This window comes from Physeter macrocephalus, chromosome 14 (genome assembly GCF_002837175.3).
Source record: "Physeter macrocephalus isolate SW-GA chromosome 14, ASM283717v5, whole genome shotgun sequence".
Lineage (NCBI taxonomy): Eukaryota > Metazoa > Chordata > Mammalia > Artiodactyla > Physeteridae > Physeter > Physeter macrocephalus.
Window position 1 is genome coordinate 101065425 of NC_041227.1, and position 12829 is coordinate 101078253.

The window sequence follows — 12829 nt, forward strand, 5'->3', positions numbered from 1 at the left end:
AGAGGCCACAGCAGTGAGAGGCCCGCGTACGGCAAAAAAAAAAAAAAAAAAAAAAAAGGGGGGGGGGAAACACAGTGGAATTTTATGTCATGTATTTAGGCAGTTTTTTAAGATGTTCAAAGCTACACAGTACAAAGAATTTATTTAATTTTGGGTATTGTGATCCTATATGGAGTACTTGGAAGTTTACTATTACCGCTTTCCTATATTTTACGTCACTATATATATGGCAACTTAAATTTCCTTACATGGACTCTTCATTTAGAAATTGACAAATTAATATTTTATGCTTATTTTCTTAAAAGAATTTCTTGTCAAAGCTTTCTTTGCTTTGAAAACTCTTGAATAATAATGCAGATTGAAATCTTTTAAAGTCTCTTCATTCTCTTTGAGTGCTATGAAGGAGCTTATGTTCATTTGAGATTCGCTGGTTTCTGTATATGAATGTATTCATTACTTTCGTGTTTCCTAATGTGTTTGTATTTGAATAACTGAACTTTAGGCAGTACAGAGAAGGAGGCCTTAAGGTGGAGGTAAGGATGAGGGGATAGAAGATATTGTGATAGGAATAAATACTTTTAATATTGATCTCAAAACTTATTGCCGTCTGTGGATTGGTATTAGTAAAATTGAACATAAAATTGCACCTAGAAATAATTTTTAAAACATAGTTTAAAATTCTGAAAAATAATGATCTAACAGTTTTACTAAAGTAAAGCTTAGGAGATTTATGTATGCACTGACTTATATGTAGGCATAGTTGTTTGTTAACCATCTGGCCCCACCTAAATATGAAAGAATATTTAGAGCCTTTTAGAACAATCAGTATTGTTGGCTCTGGCCTAACAAGTAAATAAAGACAAATCTCTGCCCCAAAGATTTTGTTTTGTTAAGTTTATCTTAACCATGGCTACTCACAAGTATCTCTGATGTATTTCATTGTTACAGTAATCCTATGTTTAGTAACATCTAGATATAAATGACATTTTGGTTGATTTTGAATGGTTTTTAAGACCTACCCACATTTAGACTCGGCACTTGAGACTAGGTTATCTATCCATAGACATGTGAACTTCTGTTTGAATCATAAGCTAAATTGGTAGTCAAATCCTTGTTTTCGGACAGATATAGTAGAAATACTTCTGTTTGTGAAATATATTACTATGGCACAGATTTCTTTATCCTTTCTTTAGGGCAAAACTAAATTTAGCTGTTTTTTAAATAAGCCAAGAGCTATAGGAAGGAGGAATGAGGAAAAGAGTTCTTCCAGAGGATTAACACTTAGTTTCAGTTGTGTTCTAGGCACAATTTGTAATTAGTTGTTTACTATTGGATTATAAAATATATGGAGCTCTCCAGAAAGCTGATCTCTGAAGTAGTGAAACTTTTAAAGTGTGAGTTTTTAGGATGTAACCTCTCAATATCACAAGTGTTTTTTGAGCATGTAAGACGGCTTAGCAATATAGTAGTAATTAATCTGGGATGAGTCTAGTAATCTAGGCAGTTGTCTGAGCTAACAAATGCAATGTATTTCCACAGAATGCCAATAAAAAGAGAAGGAAAAGTTCAAGGAAAAAGTGGGAGAAGAAAAGCCAGTGCACCTGTAGTATCAGAATAATAATTTGTGAATTTAAGAAGACACAGCACAACAGAAATTACAATAAATTGTGTTAACTCTGACATCATCCCATTGTTTTTCTTTTGTAAAGGAATTCCATCTATGTCTAACATTGTTGCATAAACTAAAGCAATGTGTTCTATTTCTGTAAGTGGCTTGATTAGTACCTTTCTTCTTATGCCTAAATTCGTGATGTGCTTATTTGGTAGTAGGAAGCCTTCTGTCTACAGAATTTATCTGCTGCCTGGTCTTGTTGCAAATCCTTTTTCTATATTAAACCAAGATGAACTTTTAGTCAAAAATTACTAATGACTAGGTATAGTTTTCTGTGGTCAGTCAGAACATGCCTTGTGATCAGGGTAGCAGGCATTGGAATCAACCTAATGCAGAGGGGATAAATTCACAGACAAGTTGTTGTTGATATTATTGAAAGCCAGATGTAAATATTCTAGAACAGAGACTGTCCTGTTATCCGTTCTCAACACTGGTATTTTGAAATAAGGTTGCTGCCCAACATCTAGTCAGTGTTAAAACAGATAAGAATTGAGCTTTCAGTAAACCATGTAGTATAAAATAAATAAATGAGCCAATGACCCCAGAAAGGAAGACTATATTCTTAGTTAAAAAAAAAAAAAGGTGGTAGCATTCTATTGGGGGCAGTACCAAATTAGGAACTTTAGGGTTTCTCATCTCTAGCCTCCATTGGACCTAAAGTTCATTTTTTTCCAGTAAAGCATGTTCATGTTACATGGTTAAATTGAAATGCTTTTGATTGCTTCAATTTCCCTTTTTCTTTTTAAATCTAGAAACGTTAAAGGGAACATTAGTTTTATAAATATGCTTTTTTATAGAGCACTTTCTCGAAAGGCGTTTATTCCTAGGGGATTTTATATTAGAGGGCGACCAGATAATATGCTTTGTTTACCATTCTACAAAATGGTTTACTTAGGCTCTTCAGAATATATTACTATTTTAATAAATTTGATTTGATTGAGAGAGGAAATGATTGAGGGAAATGTTATACACTTGGGCAAGAGATAGTATTTATGCTTAAAATTTGTACTTGAGAAAGTATTAAAGCAATGATTTTCTAAAATATTATAGTGGAAGAATTGTATTTGATAGGAAGAATGTTCTTATCTGTCTGGAGATGAGAGGATATTCTGAATACATATGGATCTGAGGCACTACACCTAAAGGAGTGGTGCATATCTGAACCTCCTGTGAAGCTTTTTAAAAAGCAATACCTGAGGGCTTCCCTGGTGGCGCAGTGGTTGAGAGTCCACCTGCCGATACAGGGGACAAGGGTTCGTGCCCCGGTCCGGGAAGATCCCACATGCCGCGGAGCGGCTGGGCCCGTGAGCCATGGCTGCTGAGCCTGCGCGTCCGGAGCCTGTGCTCCACAATGGGAGAGGCCTGCGTACCGCAAAAAAATAAAAAACAATACCTGAAAGTTTCCATATGATTTTCACTTATATGTTTTTTAAAAAATAAATTTATTTTATTTATTTACTTTTGGCTGTGTTGGGTCTTCGTTGCTGTGCGCAGGCTTTCTCTCGGTGCGGCGAGAGGGGGCTACTCTTTTTTGTGGTGCGCAGGCTTCTCATTGTGGTGGCTTCTCTTATTGCGGAGCACAGGCTCTAGGCGTGCGGGCTTCAGTAGTTGTGGCACGTGGGCTCGGTGGTTGTGGCTTGCGGGCTGTAGAGCGCAGGCTCAGTAGTTGTGGCTCGTGGGCTTAGTTGCTCCGTGGCATGTGGGATCTTCCCAGACCAGGGCTCGAACCTGTGTCCCCTGCATTGGCAGGCGGATTCTTAACCACTGTGCCACCAGGGAAGCCCTCACTTATATCTTTGAAAGTTGCCCCAGCCATACTCAGTACATTCCCATAATAAATTTATTTTATTTATTTACTTTTGGCTGTGTTGGGTCTTCGTTGCTGTGCGCAGGCTTTCTCTCGGTGCGGCGAGAGGGGGCTACTCTTTTTTGTGGTGCGCAGGCTTCTCATTGTGGTGGCTTCTCTTATTGCGGAGCACAGGCTCTAGGCGTGCGGGCTTCAGTAGTTGTGGCACGTGGGCTCGGTGGTTGTGGCTTGCGGGCTGTAGAGCGCAGGCTCAGTAGTTGTGGCTCGTGGGCTTAGTTGCTCCGTGGCATGTGGGATCTTCCCAGACCAGGGCTCGAACCTGTGTCCCCTGCATTGGCAGGCGGATTCTTAACCACTGTGCCACCAGGGAAGCCCTCACTTGTATCTTTGAAAGTTGCCCCAGCCATACTCAGTACATTCCCATATGTCCTGTTTTCTCAAATAACAGAACAGCATCTAGTGTTTGGGAGATGGGTGCAAAGCAACAGTCTAAATTTCCATTATGACAGAGTTGCTTTAATGTTGTGCTTCACATTTTCCACAGTACTGAATATTCAGAAATTAAAATATAGAAAGTAGGAAATAAACCCCCCAAATAAACAAATTTGTCACTTATTCTAATGAAATCTTTTCATTTCCCCAATGGTTAAGCTGAATTCTAGGATAAATTATTTCTTACTTGGTTTACCTTCTTGTTTTTCAGTCACTGGAGGAGGACCCATGGCCAAGGCTGAACTCTAAGGACCACATACCTGCCCTTGTTCGTAGTAATGCCTTCTCAGAGAATTATTTAGAAGTCCCAGCTGAGATAGCTCGAGGGAATGTCCAGGCTGCAGTCATATCCTCAAAAGATCCAGAGCCACTTGAAGAAAATTGCACTAAAGCCCTGACTTTAAGGATACATGATTCTTTGAATAATAGCCTGTCAGTTGGCCTCGTGCCTACCAATTCAACAAACACCATCATGGACCAAAAAAATTTAAAGATGTCGATCCCAGGTCAAATGAAAGCTCAAGAAGTTGAAAGAACCCCTCCAACAAACTTCAAAAGGACATTAGAAGAATCCAACTCTGGCCCTCTTGTGAAGAAGCATAGACGAAATGGTTTAAGTCGAAGTAGCGGTGCTCAGCCTGCAAGCCTCCCCACAAACTCACAGCGCAAGAACTCTGTTAAACTTACCATGCGACGCAGACTTAGGGGCCAGAAGAAAATTGGAAATCCTTTACTTCACCAGCACAGAAAAACTGTCTGTGTTTGCTGAAATATAGCTGGAATTTTTTTTTTCCAAACTTCTAAGAGGGCTTTTTGAATTTGGTGCCGAAGTTGAACTTTTTTTAAGGGGACAAAATAAAAATAGTATACAGTTTGACTTTTTGGAATTCAACAGTTTTATCCTGGCCTTGTACTTGCTTGTATTATAAATGTGAATTTTGTAGATGTTAGGGTATAAGTTGCTATAAAATGTGTGTAAATTTGTATCCTTCACACAAACTCAGTCTCTTACTCTGATACACGGTAAATGTAACAACAGGGCTAAAGGTTTAAAAAAAAAATCAAAAGAATCTATTTGATTTTAGAAATACATTTAAACTTTTAAAAATGCTTATTAAGAAATTTGTATAAGTCACTTGTGATGAAAACTAAACAACTTTTTAAAGTAAATTATGAAGCAAACTGGAAAAGTGATGTATTTTCATAGTGACCTGTGTTCCACTTAATGTTTCTTAGAGACAACTAGTGTCTTTTAAAATTATTCTTTATTTCTGATTTCATAATTCAGAACTAAATTTTTCATAGAAGCAGAAGTGTTGAGCCATGCAAAAGCAGCTGGGTTTTAGTCTCCTTGTCCTAATTAAAATACTATGCAGTATCTCTTATTTCATTCAGTAGCATTTTTTCTAAACATTAATCATCAGATTTGCTCACCAAATCTTTGAAGTAGAAGGTGGTAGGTTTGCCTAAAAAGATGCCCTTTCTCAATCATCCCAGACAGTGGCATTAGTAGGTCTTAAAAGTAGTTATATCCTCTTCTAGTGTTTGCATAAAATATATGAAGTTTTTCTTGCTATGTCAATAACGGATGGTGCTGCTAATTCCCAACATTTCTTAAATTATTTTATATATCCTGTGGTTTTCATTGATTATATGGACATGTTTGTTCATCTAATAAAATCAGTGAACTGTTACTGATGTTGCTGGATTTTTGTTATTGGTTTGTTTTAATGGTATATATTAACTTTTTGTTAGGCCATGATCAAGCTTTAGAGTAACAACTTAAAATACATGTAATGTTCATTTTTGCAATCTTGACTTTTTAATTTTAACTTAGAGTACATCAAATCAGGCTAAATATACAATAATAAGTATATGGTTAGGTCAGTTATGGCTTATAAGAGTTTGATGAAATATTACATAGCAATTAAAAATGAATAAAACTTTTTTTGGTAATATAAGAAAAAACTAAAAGGAACTAATACCAAAATATTAAGAGTATGTTGTTTTGGTGTGATAAATTGTTCTACAAAGAGAAATTTTTAAAATTTATTAATTTAGAACAGGACTCTAAATGAGACATTGAAGAGTAAATCCATGCATTCAACATTGACCATGCACCTACAGTATGCTAGGAACTGTGCAATTGGAAGCACACCAGTTTTCCATAAGAGGATTAATTGAGGGCTTCCCTGGTGGCGCAGTGGTTAAGAATCCACCTGCCAGTGCAGGGGACATGGGTTCGAGCCCTGGTCTGGCAAGAACCCACGTGCCACAGAGCAACTAAGCCTGTGTGCCACAACTACTGAGCCTGTGCTCTAGAGCCTGCGAGCACAACTACTGAGCCCATGTGCCACAACTATTGAAGCCTGCGTGCCTAGAGCCTGTGTTCCACAACAAGAGAAGCCACTGCAATGAGAAGCCCGCACACCGCAATGAAGAGTAGACCCCGCTCGCCGCAATTAGAGAAAGCCCACGTGCAGCAATGAAGACCCAATGCAGCCAAATAAATTAATTAATTAATTAAAATTTCCTTTAAAAAAAAGATTAATTGAGGACCAGTGGTTCAGGTGAAACATTAATTTTGGCTAGTTTTTCAAAACTAAAGAATTTGTTTTTCGGATCTTTCCAAGGTAATGACATATAGCAAGTAGCATACACTTTTGGAGTCAATTTTTTGTGAAGAATTTTTCCATCTTTATTTTTCAGATCCATTTTTTAATGTAAATGTCATAGCATTCTTTCCTAGGTCACATTTATAGTGCCATAGAGTCCAGTTCCATACCATACTAATAGCTGTCTAATACTGGAAACATTTTTGGTTTGAGATACATAACTAAAAGGTAAAATTAGCTCTCTTTTGTATGTGTACCTAGGGCTGTTTTTAGGCCTTTACTTTAACGAGTTAAAGATGTTATGCAATTAACAAATAATGTTTTAATGTTTATATTATTTTTATTAAATTTTATTTGCCTATAATGTATACATCAGTAGTATAATGCATGATGGAAAATTCATGTTTTATAAAATGGTACATAACGAAACGACCCTCACCTTAGTCCCCAGGGTAGCCAACAAATCTGTACATAGACATGCAACTATACATCTGTTTCTCTCTTAATCTTATATCTTAAAGATTTTTCCACATCATTACATCACAGCACCTCCTCATTCTTTCGTATTCTACTCTGGATATGTTATTTACCTATGCCACTACTTAACCGTGTCCACTGAAAGGAAAACAAACACTATTTCTTCCTTTACTCACACTCAATACTTAAGATGCCAGATGTGTGGGTTTTCCTACACCAAGCAATGCTGCAATGTTCTGCAGACACCAACTGGGTGTCCTACAGTTCAGTTCAGTCTGACACTATCCATCTGATCCCACAAGTTAAGGGCTCAGTCTCATGGTGCTGCCCCCACTTCAGATGCCAATTGCAAGTCCCAGGTTGTCACCTACTCTTCTGACTGGCTGACTATAAATCAGCATTCCCACAATCACCACCTCAGGTTTGATACTTTGCTAGAACAGCTCACAGAACTCAGGGAAATGTGTTTACTGGTTTATCATATAATAAAGATATAGATGAACAGCTAGATGAAGAGACATCAGGAAAGTCCAGAAGGGTTCCAAGTGTAGGAGGTTCTGTCCCTATGGATTTGGGTTGTACCACCCTGCCAGCACATGAGTCTGTTCACCAGTCTGGCAGCTCTCCAAAGCCCACAGTTCAGGGATTTTCATGGAGGCTTCATTGTATAGGCATGATCAATTATTAACTTAATCTCCAGCTTCTTCTCCCAGGAGGAAGGTGGTGGTGTTACCGAACTCAGGTTCTGCTGCTCGCCACTGGAAAGCCAGTATTCAAGAGATGAGAGTGTTGGTTGGAAAGGAAGAGTTGCTTTATTCAGGAAGTCAGCAATCTGGGGAGAAGACGGACTGATGTCCAAAAATCAACTTTGAAGATTCTGCTTGACCATGAAAGTTTTTAAAGGGAGAATCATCTGGGGAAGAGGGATCGGACTTCCCACGTGCAGACTTTCTTCTGATTGGTCGATGGTGAGGTAACCAAGCCGCGTTCAAGGAATCTTGTGCTCAGCCTTAAGTTACCATTCTCCACCCGAGTGGGGGCCACAGTTCCTACAGAACTCAAAGATATTGTTATATTCCTTGAGGAGGAAGCAGGACCCTGCCCCACAGCTGCACTTATCGTTTCTTGACTGCTCCCCCTTTGTTTCTGCTTTCCCTCCCCTTCCCCGATAAGCAGCAGTTTGAAACTGCCCTTTGGAACTCAGGGAAGGCCAGGAGGCTGAATGAAGCCTATTTCCTACAAACAAGAAATGGGGGACACGCAAAGGATTTGTACCAGATATGTATCAAGGATATGTATCAGATTGGTATGTACACCCCTTGGGGAGGAACTAGGACTTTTATCACTGAACTATTGTTTCTTGACTGCTTTTCCATTGTTCCTGAATTCCCTCACTTCCCTTAATATCATTAATTACTGAGACCTGTTCAAGGGCAAGCTTCGTGAACCAGGCTTAGATCACAAAATGGCTTAGGCCATTTATATCTTCTCTTTTTTGAGATTTTCTGTTTTTCCATTCATGCCAAGTGTTCACAGTTGCTTGCAAGAGCATTTGTATAATATTGGTTTAAAGTGTCAGATATTATTCTTTGTCATTTTGATATTGGCATCTGTTAATTGTTTTTGTCACGCAAATTGAGGTTTTCCTGGTTCTTTGTATACCATGTAATTTTGGATTCTATCCTAGACATTTGAATATTATGACAATCTTATTTAGCTTTTATGGAGATCATTGTTTTAACAGGTAGTCAATCTGGTTAATTCATGCTGTTGCAGGAAAGAAAGTGGGGCACAAGAGGATGGTCACGTCCCGTCCCAGGTCTCAGGCAAGTCCCTGGGACGGCTGCTGAGTGTGGGTTCTTGGCTTCATGCAGGAAATAATTCAAGAGCGAGCCATAGTAAAGTGAAAGAAGGCTTATGCTGGGAGATGCACACTGAATGTGGGTCATCTCAGAAGGCCAGAGGCTTAAGGGTATGGGGTTGTCAGGTTTTATAGAGGTGGGTAATTTCATAGGCTAATGAGTGGATTATTCCAACTATTTTGGGGAAGGGGCGGAGATTTCCAGGAATTGGGCCACCGCCCATTTTTTGGCCTTTTATGGTGGGCCTTGGAACTGTCATGGCACCTGTGGGTGTGTCATTTAGCTTGCTGACGTATTACAATGAGCATATACTGAGGCTCAAGGTTTAGCGGAAGTCAATCATCTGCCATCTTGGACCTAGTTTGTGCTAACCAGTTTATGTCACATCCTCAATGGCTGTCATTCTTTAAAAGGTTGTGCCCTGCCCCCTTCCTGTCTCAATGCCACATATTCCAACACACCTTCTGTGGTCTGTGGTTTCAATATCAGTTCATTTTCCAAATCCTTTGCCATTGTGTAATTTGATCTGTCCCTTGTGTTCATCACCCAGTAGCTAGCTGGGGACCTGGGCAGTGATCTATCTGCCAGTTAAGTTCTCAAAGTCTTTAATATGCTGATTAGGATCAGATTCATGCCTAATGTACTCAGTGGGGTCGCTTTCCTGAGCTCCTCCCTCTCTACAGTCTCCATGGTACTTTCCCTTTCTTTGGGGTTCTTCTTTTTCAGGCAGAAAGCTGAGGCTTCAGGAACCATGCACTTCTATCACTTTGCCTGAATTTGGGACTAAATGGCTTAACATCTTTGAGTTTTGGTCCCCACCTGTAAAATGCAGATAATAATACTACAATGGCAAGTATGTAGTGCTGAATAAATGTTTATAAATGTTTCCTAATATTAAAATTTTAGCTTCTCAAAACTGTTACTACATATTCAGTTTTCACTGATTTAAAGCAATCTTTATCCAGGTTTACGTATATGAGGGGAAGATAAATTATGCCATGGCCATCATTAAAACAGTTGATGAAACTAACTTTTGGTCTTTGTTAATAGTTTTACTTTCTGGTATCTTTAATGATAAATGCCAGCTCCAAATTGTAGGATAAATTACTGGGGTTCTGACATGTAATTTTTCCTGTTAGTGAGCAGAGTCTTTTGGAAAATAGAAATGAAACAAATAATCCCTTCTGTTAAAGAGTTTACATTTTAGCTAAATAGACAATGGAATTATAATCATGCAGAAATATATAATCTGGCACAAAACAGTTAGAAAGTAGTACTAATGTGTCAAACATAAAGGGTAACCACACTTCATGGTTTGCAGGGGACAGTCCTACTTTACCTTATTTTTCGGGTTTAATTATTAATAGAGCCTCATTTCATGAAGGTTTCCTAGGCAGGATGACAAATTACATGGCCACTTTATAAATACTAGTTTCAAGAGAATGACAAAGCAAAAAAAAATTATCATTGTATTTTCAGCAAGTTTGCTGGGCCTGAGAATGAGCAGAGTGGGCTAAAGAGATCTATGGGTTATAGGGTGAAGGGACCCAAGATAGTAAACAAATACTTAGAATTTCAAATAGCAATGTGGGAAATGGTGTGTTAGAAACCACAGTTATCTAGTAATATGCAGGGCGGACAAATGGCAGGTGTTGTAATTAAATATATGTGAGGTGATATAACCTTGGATTATGTTGGTTTTGCAATTCTGAAGTTTAGAATTATAATTTTTAGGTGATTACCACAAATGGTAGCGTTCAAAAGTTTCAGCCTGATGAATGCACGAGAGAATGTCCATGGAGTGAGTAATTAATGTATGTTTACCTCACAATTAGAGGATTTTAGAGAAATATAATTTTTTTTAAATTAAATTAAATTTTTTTTTTTTGCGGTACACGGGCCTCTCACTGTTGTGGCCTCTCCCGTTGCGGAGCACAGGCTCCGGACGCGCAGGCTCAGCGGCCATGGCTCACGGGCCCAGCCGCTCCGCGGCATGTGGGATCTTCCCGGACCGGGGCATGAACCCGTGTCCCCTGCATTGGCAGGCGGACTCTCAACCTCTGCGCCACCAGGGAAGCCCGAGAAATGTAATTTTTTAATAGAGATTTTCTAGAGCAGTTTCAGGTTCACAGCAAAATGAAAGCAGAAGGTACAGATTTCCCATATACGGCCTGCCTTAACACATGTACAATCACCCTTGCTATCAACACCCCCAACCAGAGTGATACAATTGAACAACTGATGAACTTACACTTGATGATGATTTCTTTACCTCTTTGTTTTCCTTTTTTCTTTTTCTTTTTTTTTTTTTTTTGGCGCGGCCTGCAGGATCTTAGTTCCCCGACCAGTGATTGAACCCCTGCCCTCAGCAGTGAAAGTTTTGTTTTCCTTCTTTTTTTTTTTTTTTTTTTTTTTGGCGCGGCCTGCAGGATCTTAGTTCCCCGACCAGTGATTGAACCCCTGCCCTCAGCAGTGAAAGTGTGGAGTCCTAACCACTGGACCGCCAGGGAATTCCCTCTTTGTTTTTCCTTATGCTTGACTGACAATTAAAATATTAATGTTCACCATAGCTCTGTGTGAAATCAGATTATTTCACCACTGCTTAAATCATGTGATTATTGTCCAAGTGTTTTTGGTGGCCAAAACAAGTGAGGCAATGGCTTGTTTGAGGCTACAAAAAGAATCCTAATCCGACCAAACAAAAAGAATCCTAATCCGACCAAACAAAAAGAGGGGAGAAAGTATAAACTGACCTTGACATTTGGTTTGCATATGGATAGTTCTCTGACAAATCTCTGGGAACTGGGAACTTTTGTTTTTGATTTGCATGGCCACGGGAGAGGCAGTTGTAGTAATCAGTGATTTATTACAATGGGCCATTATAGCAACTGGAAGAACAAGGACCCTAGCTAGAAGTTTACTCTCTGACACTGAAAATGAGTTTCCTAGCCGGGATTGCTCAATCCCAAGAACAGATTGTGAAGTTTCCCCACGTCCCAATAATCTGAAGTGACTCATCAGCTGGCAATACGTACTAAGCACCCACAATTCACGTCCATTCAAAACATGATCACCACAAATTCTATTTTCTCTCTATTTGAAGGCTGATGAGAGAATCGAACACCATCTTTGTGGAGAAAAAACGGAGTATAGCTGGGGTTTTTTTGTTTTGTTTTGTTTTGTTGTTCGGTTTACTGCAGCACTTTTACTTCCTCACAATGGCACACTGCTGGGGCCTAATAGTCTCACATGACAGTAGAAAACCAAAATCTGTTGTCATCTCTTCAAGAATTGAGAATTGCGTGCAAAAACCTTACATAAGTTAAAAGGATGAATAAATTTACAGATGTGAATGCAAACTGTTTTCCAACTCAAGGCAAGGAATAACATATGGTGTTCTGGCAGGAAAACTTCGGTAAGAAAGGAAAGCAGGTCCTAAGGTTCGGACCTTCTCAATCTGGTAAGACTGGCAAGTTAGTAATTAGAACGAGTTAGTTTGTACAAATTTCTAACTGGTTCTGAGAATTTTAAATTTATTTACACCTCATAAGAATCCCGCTTGTGGAATTGTGAGGCTTGGGCTCACTTTGGCAGCACATACACCAAAACTGGAATGACACAGAGAAGATTAGCATGGCCCTTGCACAGGATTACATGCAAATTCATGAAACATTCCATATTTTTCAGTTATCGAATTTGTATCTTTGTGTATATGATGTCTTTGCAAAGATTAAATAGTATAAAATATGATGTAAATTGTACCAACTGATATGGAAAGAAACAGTACCAACATTAAACTTTGCAAAATTTTAAAACTTAAAAAAAAATCCTGCTGGGACTTCCCTGGTGGTGCAGTGGTTAAGAGTCCGCCTGCCAATGCAGGGGACATGGGTTTGAGCCCTGG

At 38.9% G+C, this 12829-nt stretch overlaps 1 protein-coding gene and 1 non-coding gene across 2 annotated transcripts in view; both read left to right on the forward strand.

The window, feature by feature from the left end:
• Positions 1-4845, forward strand: part of PPM1D (protein phosphatase, Mg2+/Mn2+ dependent 1D) — a 39559-nt gene extending 34714 nt beyond the window's left edge. The window contains exon 6 of the mRNA XM_028498100.2: positions 4183-4845. Within this exon, the coding sequence (XP_028353901.1) occupies positions 4183-4740 (558 nt within the window). The 3' untranslated portion in view covers positions 4741-4845. The remainder of the gene's footprint in view (positions 1-4182) is intronic.
• A 7658-nt stretch (positions 4846-12503) lies between these two features.
• LOC112066033 (U6 spliceosomal RNA) lies at positions 12504-12609 on the forward strand. Its single transcript, XR_002892394.1, has one exon. It is a non-coding gene; the product is annotated as a U6 spliceosomal RNA (small nuclear RNA).
• The last annotated feature ends 220 nt before the right edge of the window (positions 12610-12829 follow it).